Source organism: Dasypus novemcinctus, chromosome 26, assembly GCF_030445035.2.
Source record: "Dasypus novemcinctus isolate mDasNov1 chromosome 26, mDasNov1.1.hap2, whole genome shotgun sequence".
Lineage (NCBI taxonomy): Eukaryota > Metazoa > Chordata > Mammalia > Cingulata > Dasypodidae > Dasypus > Dasypus novemcinctus.
In genome coordinates, this window is record NC_080698.1 from 36,011,680 (window position 1) to 36,032,153 (window position 20,474).

At 37.3% G+C, this 20,474-nt stretch overlaps 1 protein-coding gene across 4 annotated transcripts in view; it reads right to left on the reverse strand.

The window, feature by feature from the left end:
• Positions 1 to 319: 319 nt before the first annotated feature.
• CNTN3 (contactin 3) overlaps positions 320 to 20,474 on the reverse strand; it is a 440,215-nt gene continuing 420,060 nt past the window's right edge. For all 4 annotated transcript variants that reach the window (XM_058288968.1, XM_058288967.1, XM_071212161.1 and 1 more), the window contains 3 exons: positions 5,661 to 5,773; positions 4,888 to 5,056; positions 320 to 2,291 (listed from right to left, as the gene is read on the reverse strand). In XM_058288968.1, the coding sequence (XP_058144951.1) occupies positions 2,191 to 2,291; positions 4,888 to 5,056; positions 5,661 to 5,773 (383 nt within the window). In that variant the 3' untranslated portion in view covers positions 320 to 2,190. The remainder of the gene's footprint in view (positions 2,292 to 4,887; positions 5,057 to 5,660; positions 5,774 to 20,474) is intronic.

Sequence of the window (20,474 nt, forward strand, 5' to 3'; positions counted from 1 at the left end):
TGATAAAAAATGTGGGAGTAGCCACCATCAACCAAATAAAGGCAGACTTGAAACCATAATTCTATAAAGTGAATGTTATACTTCCTCCATTCTCACCCTTCCTCCGTTCCTGATTATTATTTCAAACTGCTGATTTTACTGTTCCAAGAGGTTATAAAATTATTTTTTAAAATATTCTGTTAAAAGACAGAACAAAAAGTTAAAAGTTGGCTAAAAAATATTTTAAAATGATTGCATCGGCCTTGTATTATTGTGTACTCCTATTTGTCCCATTGGATGATTGTTTTTGGTTATTACCAACTTTAGTAATGCACGGGCATTTTACTATTATAAATTTTATTAGAACAATAGAAAATGATACATACAGATAACCATAGGATACACACACAGAAGTTTAAAGGTAAATTTTAGACTTTTCAATATGAAACAGGTTACATATCTCATAGAGATCTTTTGCTAGAAGTGATGTGAAACAGAGTAATTATCTTGCAAACAAAAAGTATAGGAACATGTTATATGAATTAATAAATAAAAAAAGGTATAACCTCATTACATGTAGCATGAAATACAGGATTTGGAGAAAGTGTTTCCCCACCTTTTGACTGGAAATAACAATGATCAGATGAAACCTACTAGTCATTCAGAATTTTTCTAGTATATATACAGTATATACAGACCTTACAGAGAAAGCTATAAATATTCCTCTCCTCTATGTACAATTACTTTTTCTTAAATGTACTCTCTAAATGTAAAGTAATGTTTTATGGTGATATTAGAATTTTGCTACTTTTTTCCTTTCTTTATATCTGAACTGTTGGATTCAAGTTCTGATATCTTTGGAAATAAGAACTAGTTCCTGTACAATGTGAAAGTGGTAGGAAAGAGGTAAAAAAAAACCGATTTGCAATGTCTAAAATCTGCCAATTTTCATATATTCTTTACATATTGCTATGAAGTCATGTCTTCAATAATCTTGAAAACCACATATTGAAAGAGTGAGTCATATGTATCAAAGCCGGCAGCATAGCCATGGTTCTATTACAAATTTAACTTGGGAACTAAAAAGCCTGCCAGGCTCACTTAGACAGTTGGATTTCATTAAAATCCATCTCTGCCACCCAAAAAAGAGAAGGTCCCTTAATGGAATTAGAAATTGGAAGTGAAAGGTCATGTGAATTTTGCATATTTGGTTGAGATTCAGGTGGTTCCTTATTTTCTCCACCATATTTTTATAAAACCTGAAAGCTTGTTCATAGGTGTGGAGACTACAGTTCTTTTCAGTAAAAAAAAATCTTTTCTAATTTTCAAGAAAGGATAAAATGTGATCATTTCCATTTTACAATATTGAATGAAAGAGAAAACATTACCTAGAGTGTGGAATGCAAGCTTTAAAATGTGGCTAGTAATCATGAACTTAAACGGTTAAACAAATTCATACTAACACTTTCCACAGGCGCAGTGCATTGAAGGTAACAAAGCACTCTCACATTTCCTTCTTTATCTTCTAACAACTAATTCCTGGAGAAGAGGCAGATATCATGGGTATGACTAACTCCCCATTTTACAGATGAGTAATTGAGAGGTAGAGAGCGTAAAGAGATTTGTGGCCTCACAATCAGTTAATAGTGGCCAAAAAACAGCACTCTTCCAAGATGTAGTTCAGCATTTTCCCAGAAACATCTTTTAAATCAGAGGCCACCCACTTCCAAACAGAATAACTTTTTAAATGCATTTTTTGCCCTTGGGGATTAAAATTAGCATTTCAAAATGATACTGATTAAGTCTTCCAAACAATGCTGTTACAATGGGAAAATCATGGTTGGCTTCAATAAAACATTTTCAGCTTAAAAAACATCTTCTGTGTGGATGTGAGAGTGGGAGTGTGTCTTTATCCATAGGCAGTGTTCAAACTCATAGTTTAAGAACATTTATATCAAAACTCTGAGTATGTAATATGTAAATTCCTTTGGTTCATCAAGTAAATATTAAGGCATTTCAGATTTCCCTAAAAGGATTTACTGTGTTTTTTTTTTTTAAATTGTATTCATATATTACCTATAATGAAGTAGAAAGTTAAAAATACAGAGATGGAAAAAAAAACATGCATAATCACTGCATTTCATAAAGCACTTTTCTTGTAACCAATTCATGTTCCAGTAAATAATAATAATAACAATAAAAGAGTTACTATCACCACAGAGCATTTACAATAAAGAACAATACTATAGGTATATAACTTAACAGAGGGTGGACATTCAAGATGGCTGAAGTGGATCCTCTGGCATCCATATCTGTCAAGGAGGAAGAACATCTCATTAATAAGAATTATACAATATTGTAATCAGGGCAAAAGCAATGTCTCTCATCAAAATAAAATCACAGCATGAGCCTAACATAGGACCACAATTTATTATAAGCCCTCTATTTATCAGTGCAGTGTACAGTAGTTGCCAAGAGTATCTATACTTTGTTTAACTTGACTTAAACTATTTTATACTTTAATCATCTAGTATTACTTAACCTTACTTGGAAACAACTTAATCATCTTGAAAATAACTATACCACTAATAATTTTGAGATAATTCCCTGCCTTAATTCAAGAAAATGCCATTGGATAGGGTTTGGAAAACCTGCACTTTAAAATTTTTTATATATCTATGTATATTTTATGCATTTCCAGATACGTTTTTGCCTCCTTTGAAAAAGCAATAAGTTCAAGTTCCATTCTCATACAGTTGACCTTGTGCAGACACGGGTCTATGCAAGCTCAGCAAGACCACCAGTGCCAGATGAAAAGGCTACTCTTGAATCAGCAGCCCTAAAATGTTAAAATAGAAAGCACAGAACCCACTCCATTTAAGTGCCATTTTGCCCGTATTGCCCTTTATTCCTTGCACTTCTAAGACAAGAGAATATGTCTTAATTATTTTATAATGTAAAAAAAATAAAAATGAAAAGCTCAAGTTAATTCCTAGTTTTGCCCTACTGAAGCACACTTTTAGAAATGTCTGTACCTTGAAATTTTCTTTTCTCATAATTTTTTATATTAACTCAGTTCTAAGATAAGTAGCTTCCAATAGCTAATTTTAGTTTAGTTATTTACTTTTTATTAGTCTAAGTATTCTGGTCTTCATGCTTTCACAAAAAGATGAAATTCCCACAAGATGCCACTTCTCCATTTCTCTTAAATTGCTAATGATGTCAGTTATTTTGTGTTCTAAATTAAAAAAAAAAGTTCAATCTTGACTGGCAAGTATCTTAGATGAGGCCAAAATCAGGGAAAGGGAGCAGGGATCAAAGTTATTTATGTCTTTAAGAACTACAGAATAGAAAATAAAGATAAGACTATGAAGACTCAGGAAGCAGACTTGGCCCAGTGGTTAGGGCATCCATCTACCACATGGGAGGTCTGCGGTTCAAACCCTGGGCCTCTTGACCCGTGTGGAGCTGGCCCGTGCACAGTGCTGATGCACACAAGGAGTGCCGTGCCATGCAGGGGTGTCCCCGTGTAGGAGAGCCCCATGCGCAAGAAGTGCACCCTGAAAGGAGAGCCGCCCAGCGCGAAAGAAAGTGCAGCCTGCCCAGGAATGGCGCCGCACACATGGAGAACTGACACAACAAGATGATGCAACAAAAAGAAACACAGATTCCTGTGCCGCTGACAACAACAGAAGCGGACAAAAGAAGAACACACAGCAAACAGACACAGAGAACAGACAACTGGGGTGGGGGGGGAAGGGGAGAGAAATAAATAAATAAATCTTTAAAAAAAAAAAAAAGAATATGAAGACTCAAGAGTACTTATATTAAGGCCTGAAAACCCCAGGCTTGGGATTAAAAGAGAAGGTAAAATTTATTCTACCATTGTCACTGTAAAACAGATAGGCAGAAATCTGTTTCCCTTAATTCTAAAAGTATAATTTCTAAAGTAAAATAGGTTTCCTTTGGATTTTGAAAAGAGAAGTAGTGTCAAACCTCCTTTGAAATATGAAACTCAGAATTACCTTTTAAAAATGTGGTTTTTGTTTTGGCAAATACAAGTGATTTATTTTATTTTATTTTTTATTACTCTCCCCCCTCGCCCCCTCAGTTGTCTGCTCTCTGTGTCCATTCGCTGTGTGTTCTTCTGTGACTGCTTCTATCCTTATCAGTGGCACAGGAATCTGTGTTTCTTTTTGTTGCGTCATCTTGTTGTGTCAGTTCTCCATGTGTGCGGCACCATTCCTGGGCAGGCTGCACTTTCTTTCGCGCTGGGCGGCTCTCCTTTCAGGGTGCACTTCTTGCGCGTGGGGCTCTCCTACACGGGGACACCCCTGCATGGCACGGCACTCCTTGCACACATCAGCACTGCGCATGGGCCAGCTCCACATGGGTCAAGGAGGCCCAGGGTTTGAATCACGGACCTCCCATGTGGTAGGCAGACGCCCTTTCCATTGGGCCAAGTCTGCTTCCCATAAGTGATTTATGAACTTAACAATATTAATTTAATTGTTCTACTTTTTAAAGAATTGAAAAGATTCTTCTGTAATGTAGGAGGCAAATAACTGAAGTATAAAAGGACTTCAAAACAGTCTGTGGGTTCAATTTTGCCCTTGAGAAAATGCTTAGGGAATTCCATTTTTTATAGTCAATCCAAAGGCAAATTAAGGCATAGCTCAGAGTGAGAACAAAAATTCCAGTTGGTAAACCTTTGCTAAATATCTTCCATATCTTTTCTGTCTCTCCACTCCTCCTTCCTTTCCCTCTCACATTCAGTAACTTGCTCAGCGTTCAGATGAATGACGTGGCAGGAACAAAGAACGGACAGAGGTGCCCTGATTGACTCACTATTAGGGGCTCTTAACACTGATGTAGGAAATGAAGGAAGTGTCAACTTCAAAAACTTACTGGTTATTCTTGGAATCCGGATCTGTTCACTACTGGTCCCATCCCCTCCATCTGTTATGGCCTTAACTTCAATAATGTAGTCCTCTTTAATGGGCAGCAAGAGTTCAGCGGAAGTGTTATTTGTGCTCAGCACTTGCACATTATTTTGACTGCTAGTCCTATAGAAAACCTAAAATGCATGAACAAGACACTTATTAATGACTATATTGCCTGTTTTAATTTTTTTCATAGCATTTATCACCCTGAAATTATCTTATTTGCTTTGTCTTTCTACACCCACTAGAATATATGTCCCATTTACAGCTCTAAATATAGATCTTAGAATAGGTATCAGCACACAGTGGAATCATCAGACTCTCAAGATCAAGGACAGGGAAGGTTGGGCTGGGTATTTATAAGGCTGGAAAGGTAGGGCAGGGCCTTACAGTAGGGGTCTTAAACACCACACTGAGGAATGAGAATCAATAATTCTAAAATAATTTTAAATAGTAGGTGAGTGAGCACCAGAAGCATTATATTGGTTAACATAATGAACAGTTTACATTACGGCCACAGTTACAATTTGAGCAGAATGGTTTCACTTAAATTTATATTTACAAAAGCAAATATTTTGGAAAAAATACCTTTTATTTTTATTAAAAGTTTGATACCTATATGCTAAAATTAGATTATAGAAACCATGCCATCGAACTTTAGAGAAATTCATTTAAACCTAGCTTTCCTTAGAACATATTGCCAGAAGGAAAGAATGCATTGCAAATGATTCAACTTACTTTATATCCCGTTACTTCTGATTCATTCTCCATTGCTTTGACTTGCTCCCAATTAAGTAACACCTTAGTATCTGTGGCATTCCAAACAACATTTCCGGGTGGCTGACTCGGAGCTTTAAATGCAAAATGAGAAATTAAAACAAATTAGAACATGGAGTGATATTTTACATGGGAACAGATAAATGACCATCATAAGAGGTTAGCAGAAGTAGAGTAGTACCTCTTTGATAATGCAGGGCATAAATATGGAAACAGAAAAAAAAAAAGACCAGCTAAATTTCCCTTTAGAAAGGCATTTCATTTAAATTGTGAGATAATTCATTTTTGATATTTTAAAAACTTACTGAAGTATATCACTCACACATAAACATGTATAAACAATAAGTGTATAGTAATAGTTGTGAACTTTTAAAACAAACACACATAGCATCATACAGGACTCTCTAAAACTCACCCTACCACCAATACCTTGCATTGTTGTTAAATATTTTAAACTAATGATTAAAGAACATTGTCAAAATATTACTACTGACCCACCCTATTGTTATTATTATCTTTATATCATTTATATATGAACATACCTAAACAATAAGTGTATAGTAAAAGTTGTGGACTTACAAAGCAAACATGCATAATGTCATACAGGGGTTCCATACATCAACTTTCCACCAAAACCTTGCATTGTCATGATACATTTGTTACAGCTTATGAAAGAATATTGTCAAAATCTTACTACCAATTACAGTCCCCATCTCACATTTGGTGTATTTTTCCCCCAACCCATCGTATTATTATCTTTTAATTTATTTTTATGACAGAAGTTGTAAACTTACAAAACAATCATGCACATGTGCAGAATTCCCAAACAACATCCATCTAGCAAAACACCACACTGTGGTGGAACAATGTTACAGATAAAATAATATCATCTGATTGTTACATTCTCCATACTGCCCCATTATCAACACAGTACATCTTTGGCATAGATACAAGCATATTACATTATTACTGCTAACCATGGTCCACAGGTCACTCTGGTTGCATTTTTCCCATCCTTCTCCATATTCCCACCACCCTGCAGTAGTGATGTACATTTGCTCTAGCTCACAAAGGACACTCTTGCATCTGTACCATCAACCACAATTCTTATCCACCTCTGGGTTTACCGTGCTATTCACTTCCTAGAGTATTCTCTAGCATTCTGTCAATTGGCATTTATATCCCTAGACTACTATTTTCGGCCACTTCCCCATTTATAAACTAGCTGTTACTATTTGTCACCATCCATGCTATACATTTCCACACTTTTATAGTAAAGCTAATTAAAACTGCTACATATATTAAACATCAGTAGTCCATCTTAGTACTCTTCTTATCTCCTTTAAGAATCCACCACCTACCACCAAGGCTTAAAGATATTTTCCTACAGTTTCTTCTAGGAGCTTTATGGTTCTTGCTTTTATATTTAGGTTTTTGATCCATTTTGAGTTAATTCTTGGATAAGGTGTGAGATAGGGTTTTTTTTTCCCTTCTTTTGGCTATGGATATCCAGTTCTTTCAGCACCATTTGTTGAATGGACTGTTCTGCCCAAGATGTGTGGGTTTGACAGGCTAGTCAAAAATCACTTGACCATACATGTGAGGGTCTGTTTCTGAACCATCAATTTGATTCCACTGGTCTATGTATCTGTCTTTATGCCATTTCCATGCTGTTTTACCACTATAGCTAGGTAATATAATTTAAACTCTGGAGATGAGAGATGGCTTTTCCTTTTTAAGATGTTTCTGTCAATTCAGGACCCCTTACCCTTTCAAGTAAATTTGATAATTTTGTTATCAATTTTTAAAGAAAGAGCTGGTGGAATTTTTATTGGGATTACATTGAATCTGTATATCATTTGACTAGATTGACATCTTAATGATATTTAATCTTTCAATCCATGAGCATGGAATGTTCTTCCAGTTATTTAGGGCTTTTTTGATTTATTTTACCATTGGGTTGCAGTTTTTTGAATACAAGTGCTTTACATCATTGGTTAAGTTTACTCCTACTTGAGTTTTATCTCTCATATTTTATTTTCCCCACTCTTTTGACTTTTGGTTATTTTATAGATGTAGTCTTCATTTCTAGACTTTCTTCCAGGCCCTTCTCTCCTGTTTATTCTTCCCAGGCTCTAGCATATCCTTTAGCATTTCCTGAAAATCTGGTCTCTTGGTTAGTAATTCTCTCAATTTCTCTTTATCTCTGAATATTCTAATCTTGCCCTCATTTTTGAAAGACAGTCTTGCTGGAGATAATATTCTTGGCTGGAAGTTCTTCTCTTATAGTATCTTAAATTTGTAATACCACTGTATTCTGGCCTCCATGGTTTCTGGTAGGAAATCAGCAATCTTATTGGGAATGCCTTATATGTTACACACTGCTTTTCTCAGAATTCCCTCTTTGTCTTTGGCATTTGACATTCTGATGAGTATATGTCTTGGAATTGGTCTATTTTGGATTTTTTCAGATGGGAGTATGTTGTGCTCTTTGGACATGGATATCAATGTCCTTCAATAGGGTTGGGGAATTTTCTACCATTATTTCTTCAAATATTCCTTCTGCCCATTTTTTCCCTTCACTTCTCCTTCTGGACACCCATGAAACGTATGTTTGCACATCTTTTGCTGTCGTTTAAGTTCCTTGAGACCTTGTTCAGTTTTCCCATTCTTTTCTACATCTGTTTTTTTGTATGTTCACTTGTTCACTTTTGGAGGCCATTTCTTCAAGCTTACCAATCCTTTCTTTTGTCTCCTCAAATCTGCTATTATATGATTCCAAAGGTTTTAAATTTCATTTATTGTGCCTTTCATTCCCATAAGAGCTGCTATTTTTCTATGTATGCTTTCAAATTTTCTTTGTGCTTATCCAATGTCTTAATATCCTTAATCTCTTTAGCCATCTCATTGAATTTATTAAGGAGATTTGTTTGAGCATCTATTATTAGTTGTCTCAACTCCTTTATGGCATCTGGAGGCTTATTTTGTTCCTTTAACAGGGTCATATCTTCCTGTTCCTTGGTGTGGAATGTAATTTTTTGCTGATGTCTTGGCATCTGGCTTACTAGAGTATTTATTCTGGGTGCAGTTTTTCTCTTTAGTTAGGACTTCCTGTTCTTTCTCCCTTGCTGGTCGTGCAGTAGGAGCCAAGGATGCAGTTGGTGCTGTAAGTTGTGGAGACTCAAGCTGCCCTCATTGCCCCAGGGATGATGAAGCTTCTCCCAACTTTCTTCTTTGCCAGGGGTAGGACAGAGTCACAGATGTGTGGAATAATCCAAGTTGTGCAGGCCTAGATTGTAGTTGCCCACAGAGACTGAGGCGGCTTCATGCCCCTTTCTTCCCTGCCGGGGCAGGGACAGAGCTGCAGGTGTAGGTAGCAATCTATTCAATGCGGGTCCAAGATGACTGCAGTTGCCCTGGTAGACTTACTATTGTTCAGTCTGTTCCAGTCAAAGGTACCTGCAGTTACCTGGATAAACTGGTGCAGGGCCTGCCAGCCTCCTCCCTGCCAGAGGTGGGGCTGAAGCCTAGGCTAGGGCTACAGGCTGATTTGGGTGAAAGCAACTGCTTCCTACTGTCACTGTGAGTTTTGGTCCTGGCTTCCCCTCAGGCTGCAGGTGGAGGCAATTGGCGGTCACTGGCCTCCCTCTCCTGGACAGATTCACGCCCCAGTTGTTTCTAGGGTCATATCTTAGCCAGCTGAGTCCACTAATCAGTAGCTGAAGTCAGTGGCCAACTGTTTTCTTCCCTGTTTTTGGGAAATGGAGCTTCCAATTGCAGTGACAGAATAGTTCCTGGGGCAGCTTGCACTGCCAAAATAGGACAATCACTGGCTTCTGCAGCTTAGCCTATAATTTCCTGGAGAACCTGGTGCAGGTGCCCCCTGGCTTCCTCCCTCCCAGAGGTGGGGTTGGGGCTTAGGATAGACCTGCAATCTGATCTGGATGGAAAGAAGCTGGTCCCCACCAGCACTGGGATTCTCAGTCCACCCCACTCCCCCTCATGCCAGGCATGGAGTTAAGATGGAGGCTACCAGCCTCCTTCTGACTTGGACAAGCTCAAACTTAAGCTGTTTTCAGTATTATACTTCAGCCCACTGAATTTACTCATCAGTAGCTGAAGTTGGTCCCCAATCGTCTATTCCTCGCCCATTTTTGAGAATTGGGGCTTCCAACTCTAGGCACAGAATAGCTCCTGAGGCAGCCTGTGGCTCCAGTGGAGGATAGGTACTGGCCTCTGTGGTGTGGAGCACTCTACTTCTCTGTAGATGGGTAGTCTCCTCCTTCCATTTCTTCAAGGATGTGGCAGGATGCTCTTCTGGTCTCCTGGAGCCCCTAAACTGGTGCTTCAGCTAGGTCCAGATAGCTCTGGGTGTTTACTAACTGCCCTGGAGCAGGTAGCTGACTCTAGGAGCTCCTTACTCTGCCGCCATCTTGCTGGTTGTCCCGAGATAATTCATTTTTACCATAATCATCATATGCTTTTGGGCGTTTCTTGTTTGTTTCATAGTCTGGCAAACCTGTTGATGGTAGAGGTAAGGAAATTCCTTTATTCACCACTAGAGGGCTGCTGGTTGATGACCCAAGCAGTGTGACCTGTTTTGACAAGTACAGACTGAGAGACATTGCCAAATGACTAGATTGTGAATTACTTTTGAGCCCGCCTTATACAGTGAGATGTGCAAAATGTGACGCACTCAAAAATAAAGATTACATGGATTATCCCCATGATGTAATATTGCACCAGAAACTATATTTTAAAGTCTTCATTTTCCAAGTTTGTCAAGTCTTAAGAAAAGTAAGGCAAAACATTAAGAAGACAATGAGAATTCCATTAGAGAATGAATGAAACTCTCTGATGTTTATAAACTTGGATTAATAGTTTAGTTCCTTCTTCTGAACACAGGCAGGAAATTTATATTTACAGTGTAGATATCACTTGTCAATAGCAAAACAGAACACTGAAATTTCAGTTTCTCATCAATTACAAAATAACAAAGGTAAAATTATTCATTTGGCAACAGAATCATAATATCCTAATTACCCAAAACAGTACTGAAATACATTGGGCTTGTGGATATAAATCATATACTGTGAATTTAACCACAGTATATGATTTAGTTAAGTGAATTAGTAACAGGACAATGACATAAAAGACTGACTATCTGGAGAAATTTCTAAACATCATTGACTCATGCCATGAGGGAAAATTCTATCTGAAATTACAAATGGAAGAGCTCTGAGAAGTATTTACATGACCCATGACAAACATGATTATATTCCTTGTAGATTATTTGCTTAGTGTCTGCTCTTTTACACTATTCTATGTTACCTTTAAAATTTTGTGATTTGGTATTAACAATGAATTAGGGTCAGCTAAGAGTGTTCAAGCTGCAATGCTTTAATAACAAAATTACATATATATATATAATTATATCATCAATGTCTTAGGGCTGTAACTCTAATGACCCTGCTCTAGTGACACAATCCAAATGGAATGAAAGCACTACTGTAAAGTATTTTCTCAGTCTCTGATTCCCTGTGGCCTGTTAGCACTATAAAGAAGAGATCCGATTTGATGCAGCTGAAATAACTTACTTCAGCTTGCTCTGTCTACGAAAAAGTGTGCTCTTGGAAGTTATAGAAAATCAGAGTGATTTTGATTGAATCATGGATCCCCACATCAGCCTTGTAGAAGAAATGGCTGGAAGTATAACTTAGGGGGTTATCTTGTATGAGTCCCAAAACAGATGAGTTGAATGGGTTCAGCACACTGAATATTTTTTGGAAGGATAAAAAGGAAAAATGGAAAAGAAGGAAAAATAAAGGGTTTATTCTGTGCCTGATGGCTCTATTTTGAACCACAGTGGTGTTTGCTGAGTGTCAGATATTCAAGTCCCAGTTTCATCATCTTTGTCATTAAAAGTAAACATCACTTCACAAATATTTTAAAAATTTTGATAATTATTTTACATACTAGCATATCAAGCCCATTAATGTGTGAGTATTATTGTTTGGGAATTCATGCACTCATCTTTTGGTAGGTCAAAGTCTGTTGAAATATGTTATCTGAGCAGCAGTAAGTCAGACCTGTCATTTATGATGTTGATGGGCCACAGGGAATCACAGACTTTGGGAAAATGTTCAAACAGTTGTGCATTCATATCATTGGATTGAGTGTGTGTGAACCACCCTAAAATCACCTCTCATTACCACTGATAAGAATAACACCATCTGGGAAATTGAGGACTAAACTTTCCTTCAATGTTCAAAATTCTTTTGTTGTTAGTAACTAATGCTTATTAAACATCCACAATGTGTTAGCATTGCAGAATGTGATTTTATATAAATTACTTAAACATCACTTCAATGCATTACAATAGTGCTCATTTCTGCGCATGGGTAATCTAGGCCCAGAGACTTAAGAGGAAAAAAAAAAAAAAAGAAACAAAAAACGTGTTATGATACACAACTAATAAGAGGTATCATGTGGATTCAAACCAGCTCCATCTAATTCCAAAGTCAATGCTTTTCACATCACATTATTACCTCATACTAACCATCTGTGACCTCATTTAACTTTCAATGATTGAAGGAAAATTTATAAATGCCTTTAAAATGAATAACAAAACCTGTGTGATCCAAATGTGCTGAACTCCCACTTTGTTAGAAATGCTTTTCCTGACATCTCACATGGAAATAGGCCCTCTTTACATATATACTGTTCTTCAAAGTCCTCATCTCAAGTATAATTTTACATTCAATTGTAGCTTTATTTTTATTAATACCTAGTTCCCTTTCTAAACTCTGTCTTGCAAGCAGAGACAGTTTGGTTTCTGACATAAATCCATGTGTTTGTTTTATGGTTTTGTTCTGTTCTTACACTAGCCCATTGCTTTGCCAGGAGTAGATATTGAATCAATATTTGTGTATGACCGACTGATGTTTGAGTGAAAGAAACATATCCTCAAGGATTAAGGAATAACTTTGAAGTGTTATCAAAAAGAAGTTTGACCCGTTTCCTGTGTGGTCCTTAAGGACTGACCACTGCAATGGTGTGGTAAAATTCTCAGTGGGGCAAATACACAGAACAAGTGTCAGGGAAACAGAATTCACCACACTGGTAGCAGGGCAACATTTGGCCTGTCATATTGCTCAATTGTGGCAAATCAGAATTCAGAATGAGTCTTCTAGAGACATGGTTGAAAGTTTGCCAAGCAATGTCCCAGTAAATGCTATAAATTTCACAAAGACAAAACTGGGTCATGTAACACTGGACATCAGACTTGAGAGATGAAATTAAATATGCATGACCATATTGAGGCTTACATGATATAAAGAATAGAACACAAAGGACAACTAGAACAAGAAAAGCAGCAAAAATGTGATGCACAAATTACATATTTGAATTATTTATTCAAGAAACATCTTTTGTCCCTTCATGTGAGTCAAGGGTTAATAGAAAAATGAATAAGGAGGTGATGTCTGGATGGGTTTGGAAAGGTGAATATAAATTTTAAATGTAGGGGAGGGTGGGGAGAGGAAGGCATCTCAGGTAGAGGGAAACACACAGGCCAAAGCAGAAAGGAATGAAACAGCATGGTGCACCAGGGAACACAGACATTGTGATCTGTAAAAATGAAGGGGTGAGATGAAGGGATCGAGGCAGATGAAGTTGGAGAAACAATTAGGGGCCAAGTGCCAAAACGTCTAGAAGGCCAAGGTGCTAGAAAAGGATTTCTTCTGCAGGACATTGGGAAGGCACTGAGGGCCTGAAAGTAGGGAAGCAATGGGATCAGGCCTGTGCTGCCATCAGGCCTGCCTTCATGTATTGTCTGGGAGACAAATGCAGGAGGAGGAGGAGAATCTTGGGAGAAGACCTATTAGGAGACTATGGTAGCATTCTGTGTAAGAGATAATAGAGGTCTGTGTGAAGGCGATGACAGTAGGATTGGAGAGGTGGGACAGATCTGAAATGTGTGTATGGATCAACAAGTCATGATGATTGAGATAATGTGGGCTGTGGTAAAGAGAAGCAAGGCTAATTCTGGCTTGGCAGACTGAGTGAATGTCACAGACCTTGGAGAACATTGCCTCTTTATATAGAATTCTCTTGCAGTCTCTACATATTTAATAAGTACAGTGTGTACAGAGATACACATGTTCTCTGGCTTCTAACTATAGGCCATTGTTGACAGTCCGAATTTGGTGAGTTCTGAAAAGAAAAAGATTATGTTCTTGAGCTAATCTATTCCTGTGAGTGTGGGACCCTTTTGATTGGACTATGTCAGTGAAGCATGACTCAGATTGGGTCTCCCCCCTCTTACTGGAGCTTTATACAAAAGGAGACAGAGAGAGACACACATAGAAAAAAAAAGCTGCCATTTTGATCCAGTCATGTGAGAAAGGAGAGTATTCCTGGTTTACCTATAGCTACAGAAAGGCAGAGATGACTGAGAGGCTGAGAGAGTCCCAGAGTCTGGAATCAGAAGAGCACAGAGGCATCAAAAGGGCCCCAGAGGGGCTGGGCCCATGGAGCGGCTCCAGGCTGAGGAGATGAGCACGGCCATATGCCCAATTACACATGGCAGGATGCCAGGATCACCAGTAGCTGACTTTGGTGAGAAAGCTTCTCTAAAGATGCCTTGAATTGGATGTTTCATGGCCTTGGAACTGTAAGCTTTTACCCCAATTAAAATTCCCATGATAAAAGTCAACCCTTTTCTGGTACTTTTATCAGCATCCCTTTGGCAAACTAAGACAGCCATATTAGTGGTTCTCAAAGATTAGAATTGTATCTGTAGTACTGGAGATGGTTTTAGATGGATGACATTTTAAGTGTTAAATACTTATACGTTTTCATGTTAGGAAAAGATGATCAAATGCAACTCTTGATCAACAGGTATCAATGTTTTGGATGAGGCCAAAATTGATATATCAATGGCATTCCATAGAACACAGATGGCATAAATTAGGTTTTAAATAAGGACAGGAAACAAAGGCTTTTGTGTATACAAAATAACTCAGATTTATTTATCTGCACACACACATATCTGGCAAGGATTCCAAGCTACAGATAAACCAACTCTGACTTAAGGCAACTATTTAGTACAGTTTACCTTAAACTAAGTGACTAAAAGCTGAGTATCCCTTTATTAACAACCAGTCATAAACTATCTGATCAGCTCATGGCAAAAGTTATTTTCAGGTGTGCATTTTCATAAACTGATTAGGTTTATTTTTACTTGCAATTAGCTGTATTTTAAAACTTTATTAAACTTATTTTTTTCTACTTAAATAATTGCTTTCTTTTCATTTTTATAGAATATTTTTTGACTACTATCTTGGAAAGAATTATTGATTTTCCATTTATAGCAGTGATATAAAGTTGTTTTTTAACAAATCTATTTAAGTGCTAGAGGAAGTATATTGGATGAATAATAAAGGTTGTTTGAGTATGTGGCAACAATCATGCAAAGGATCAGGGAGTAAGTGGAGTTGGAAAACACTGGGCAAATTATGAACAAAGCATAGTTTGTTTTTGGTGTGTTCCAACTCTTTAGTATCTTCCCTCCTATTTTTCTACTTTCGGTTTACATCCTCCCGAGATTCATTTCCCTCATATTAAGCCTTAAATACCACTCCTGTGTATCTTTTTCACAAACTCTCTATAAGGTTACCCTGTCAATAGGGAGTAATCTTATAATACTATAGAAAAGATTTTCCTAAGATACATCAGGCAGGCAGAATTTAATGTGGCCCTTTACAAGTCACAGTCCTTAGACAACTCTCTTAATCTAAAGGGAACCAGTTTCCCATTTGTAAAATGAGGTGAATAGCTGGTGGAGCTGTAGTCACATTAAAAGATGCAGAATATGTGAAAACATTTTTAACTGTTAAGTTTTAAATCAGATGTTGCAACCTGAATGCTCATTAGCCAAATCCAGTTCACACATACTTTTTGTCTACACCAAACACTATTTCATTTCCTTTTGTTGTTTTTTGTTGTTGTTGTTGTTGTCTTGTTTTCTTTTTACTTAGTTGCCAACATTTAAAACCTGGGCACTTCCATTTAAGAGCTGGAACCCTGGTCTCTTATGTGTGAAGCCATAAACAAGAGAAGCTATAAATTCTAGTTAAGGCAAAAATAATCTCCCTGTAGGTGCATTTTAAAGTGCGCGTGCAGGGGTTAGGCCGTCCACCTACCACAAGGGAGGTCCGCGGTTCAAACCCCAGGCCTCCTTGACCCGTGTGGAGCTGGCCCATGCGCAGTGCTGATGTGCACAAAGAGTGCTGTGCCACACAGGGGTGTCCCCGCGTAGGGGAGCCCCACGCGCAAGGAGTGCGCCCTGTAAGGAGAGCTGCCCAGCGCGAAAGAAAGTGCAGCCTGCCCAGGAATGGCACTGCACACATGGAGAGCTGATGCAACAAGATGATGAAACAAAAAGAAACACAGATTCCTGTGCCACTGACAAGAACAGAAGGGGACAAAGAACATGCAGCAAATAGACACAGAGAACAGACAACTGGGGGGAGGAGAGTAATAAATAAATAAACCTTTAAAAAATAAAATAAAATAAAGTGCACATGCACATTCCTAAGCTTGATAGCTGTGTGTACTAGAACCACTCCTGCTAGATATCAGTAACTTCAAAGAAACACATTTATGGTCTTGAAAATCCTGGCTTAGCTCTGTGCCTTCCTTGTTCTTGCCAATATAAAACCCTGTAACCTCTTGAGTGGTGTGGGGTGCTACTCTGAACGCCTTGCAGTCTCCCAGGACCAGCTCCCAGTTTGTAAGTTCCCTCATAAACTGCTATTGTTTTGCTATATGGAGTGGCCTGCTTCGTTTTTCTGTCTTAAGGGCCCATCGATTTTTGGCGGGACCTATTCTGTAGGTTAACAACTAGTCATTGTGGAAAATCAGAACATCAGAAACATTGGGGCTGCACATGAATAGCCAGAATGGGCTAGAGCTAAGAAGACATTTTATTGACATATTTAGATAAGTAATCTAACTTGATGGCATAAATCTCTAAACTATAAAAACATTTTTATTTATATACAGGTTTGAGATTGTGGCTAATGGAGGAAATATTAAGGACGAAGGGTTCAGGCAGTAAAGGCTGATGAAAGGACAGTGCAGGGACCGGTAGGGATCTATCAGTTGCCTGAGATATAGTCTCAGATTCTTCAAAAATATTTTGTTTATGATCCTGATTTATTGGCTAGTAGGAAAGATTGAACTATTGTTGAAAATATTTGCAAGTCCCTTGCTCCCCCTTTAGGATTTTGCTTCCCTGCCTTGCTGAGGTCAGGCCTGGACATGGAACTTGTGGTACCCCAGCCTAGAAGATGACATACTTCCCCTTTTTATTTCCATTTCATAGACATCAGCCTTGGTCATTTCACTTGCTTTGGCCAATGGATGTTGAGTATACGTGGCATGTGCCATTTCCAAGTAGAAGCTTTAAAGATAATTAAGACTCATAATCCCACCCTCTTCTTTTTTCCCACTCCCATGACGGTGTCTCAGAGTTTGGCTGCTCCTTCAGTCTAGGTGCTGGAGTGAATACAACATGGATTAGATCTGACTCTAACTTACGATTGCCATGTGGTATGAATAAGAAATAAACATTTGTACTGTTAACTACTGAGGTTTGAGGGTTTGGGGTACTGTAGTTTGTACTAGCCTAATCTGACAGCTATTAAACATCAGCCTAAATAGTTTTGATGTAACATAACGAATTTTTGCGAAGGCAAGAAATGAGGTGGGAAAGGACAGGAAATAGTTGAGAGCATGTCTCCCATGACTTGTAATTTTACTTGACCTGTTCTATTCCTCTGTGGAAGCCCAAGCCAGAACTGGATGATAAAGCTCCAAACTTTATTATACCTAACTTGATTGGTAGACTACATTTTGAATTTTTGGGAATAATTTCTCAACTTTCATTGCTGATGGAGTTTCCTCTGTCGACTTAATTTCTAATGTTGATATTATGCTGAAATAGAAAAAAATGGTGAAAACTAATTTTTGTATAAAGGTGGCATATGACTAGATTTATATTGCAATGCTAATTGATAGGGTATCCGTGATTTCAAATATTACATGATAAAAATAATATTGTCTGGAGAGTTTTATTATTATTGTTCTTTTTGCAACTTATATGATTTCTTCTGTGGATTTGATTATTAGACTCTTCAACTTTCATTTTACAAATTTTACTGATTCTGCAGCCACTTGCCTGCAAATAAGTCATTACCATAAGGCTGTTGATTGGGTGAATCTGGGAATATAAGCCATGTCTGCCAATAAGAGAATGGCTAGATAAATTTTGCTGCAATAGAGTACTATATATACATTAACATATTTATAGAAAATTATCCTTGGTATGTGCAAATAGTTATGATGTACAGTAACTAAATATATAGAATAACCTCCACTGTATAAGCAAAATATTCTCTAGAGCAAAAATCTGGAAAGAACAGCCAAAAATATTAATGATGTTATTTCTTTGTGATAGAATTATGGGTAATTTTTATTTATAGAGCTTTTTAAAATAAATAATTTTGTCTAGAGTTTTAAATGGTGATCTTCATAGTGGTGACAGTAAAGTTGACACTTATTTTTAAAATATGGAATTTTAAGAACATATTCTTGCTGTGATTAATTATACAAAACTCAATATATTTCTCAATTCTTTTCCTGGACCACCTGATGGTGATGAGATGACTTAAGTGATAAGTGCTTGTTATCACCAGGAGCTAAGAATACTTTGCACTTGGATTTCACTTGAGAAAAATATAATCAGCATTTGTAATTAAACTGCTTAAGCATGTGGTACTGTAGAAATCAAGTAACTGAAACCCAGTTTCTCTCAAATAAAGAGGTATATTTATCTTAGAACTACCCACACTATTATAAATAGATCTAATTCCTTATCATAAGAATTTTTAAAAGCATGACAAAAACATCTATTTCTTAACTCATTTGCAGCAACTCAGAAGAGATTGGTCAAGGGGTCCAACCTAAAAATTCAGGGAAAATATACTTTGTTTTCAATGATTGGGAAGTTCCTAGACCAAAATTTCTCCTTTTTTGGATAATAAAAATATTAGAGCTTGCAAATTATAAGCAGAAACATTTACAACTGTCACAAGAATTCATAGGCAAAAAGGATGCCAAGGTTCTTACAAAGTATAGGTCACAAGATTCACGCATTTGACTAGTGGACTTACTGGATTTTGTATTAGCTGAAACTTTCTCTCTGAATCCTGGTAAAGTTCAATATTATATTGTTATCTTTTTCTGGAGCTTACAAAATCTGGAATAAATTTATTGAAGCCCATATGCAGGAAAAGAGAAACTCCCAAATCTGAAGAATATGCATTAATAAATAGTGTATTCCAGTGTTATACATATGACTTGTGCTATATCATACACAAACCTGAGTAGGTCATAAAACATATGTGATATGTGATACACAGATAAGTCACCAAATAATATTCAATCACGCAGGGAGAAATTCCCTTATAGTCTCCCCATTACTTCAAAGAGGAAGTTGGATTTGGGAGCTATGAGGTCTTTAATATCCCTCTAATAGTAACATCTTAAATAAAGAGGTAGCAGGATCAGAGTTTTGTACATTCAAGGGTATGTTGCTAGTATTTAAAATGGAAGGTGGCTTTCTTCATTCTATTTATTATTATTAAAGGTATTTCTTTGTTGACATCTATTTATAGCAATGACACTGGTTTCCCATTACTCAGATTAGTACTAGGAATTACAGTTTCTATTTTGAAAATTTTAAGTAAAATTTTAAGTTAATTTTTAAGAAAAAAATATTAGGTGCACATTAGAAGAGGCCCATAGAAATAGCAAAAATTGAGAAAGTGGATCACATATAAAATGTGGGAAACTCTGCATTAAAATGTATCCAGGGCCATAGCTTAGAATGTAGGATTGCACAATTAAATTCTGTATACAAAACTCTTAGAACTTCCAAATTATGTGCTTGAGGCATGAATATCCATTTTATCAAAAACTTTTGAAATAGACTAAATTTCAGTGATTGTCTTATACATATTTCCTTTTTATTTTCTGAAGACACACCTAAGTGGTTTCCTTAAATTCAGGCAATTGATTTTGGCTCAGCTTACATGGATGAACACTCCACATGGAAAAGCAATGACTCAAATATGAAACTGATTGTGCCATTACTCTATTTTCCCAAGTGGGTACAGATGTACAACAATCAGTAAAGGCATAAAAAGATAGGAGCCCCTTGTTCCTGGGGAGGCTCATCAGCATGTGATTCAGGCCAGACCAATCAAATTTTTCTACTGACTGGCTGTAAAAATTGGTTCAGGAATGGACATCAGCCTAAGCTTAACCAAAGGGAACTCTAATTGGCCCAAAGTAGAATAATAAGGAACGAGTTGCTCGAGTTTTCCAAAGTGTTTGGCTGAAAGAAAATAGGTCTTGAGGTACTAGTGGCAATCCTATTATCCTGAAGAGGGACCCTATAGAGAAGCAGGGATGAGAAGAGGCAAGAAATGAGAGAGTAATCGTGCTTTTGACAAATACTATTGGGCACCATCTATGAACACCTAGACATCAAGCATAGTTCAAAACAGCCAAAACTTTGCCTTCACAGAACTTAGATTCCAGTCAGGGCAGGCTGGGGAAGACAAAAATAAAATAGGTAAGTACACGATATAATATGTTTGGTGGCCCTATCTAAGTGCTATGCACGAGACTAAAGCAGGGGAAAAG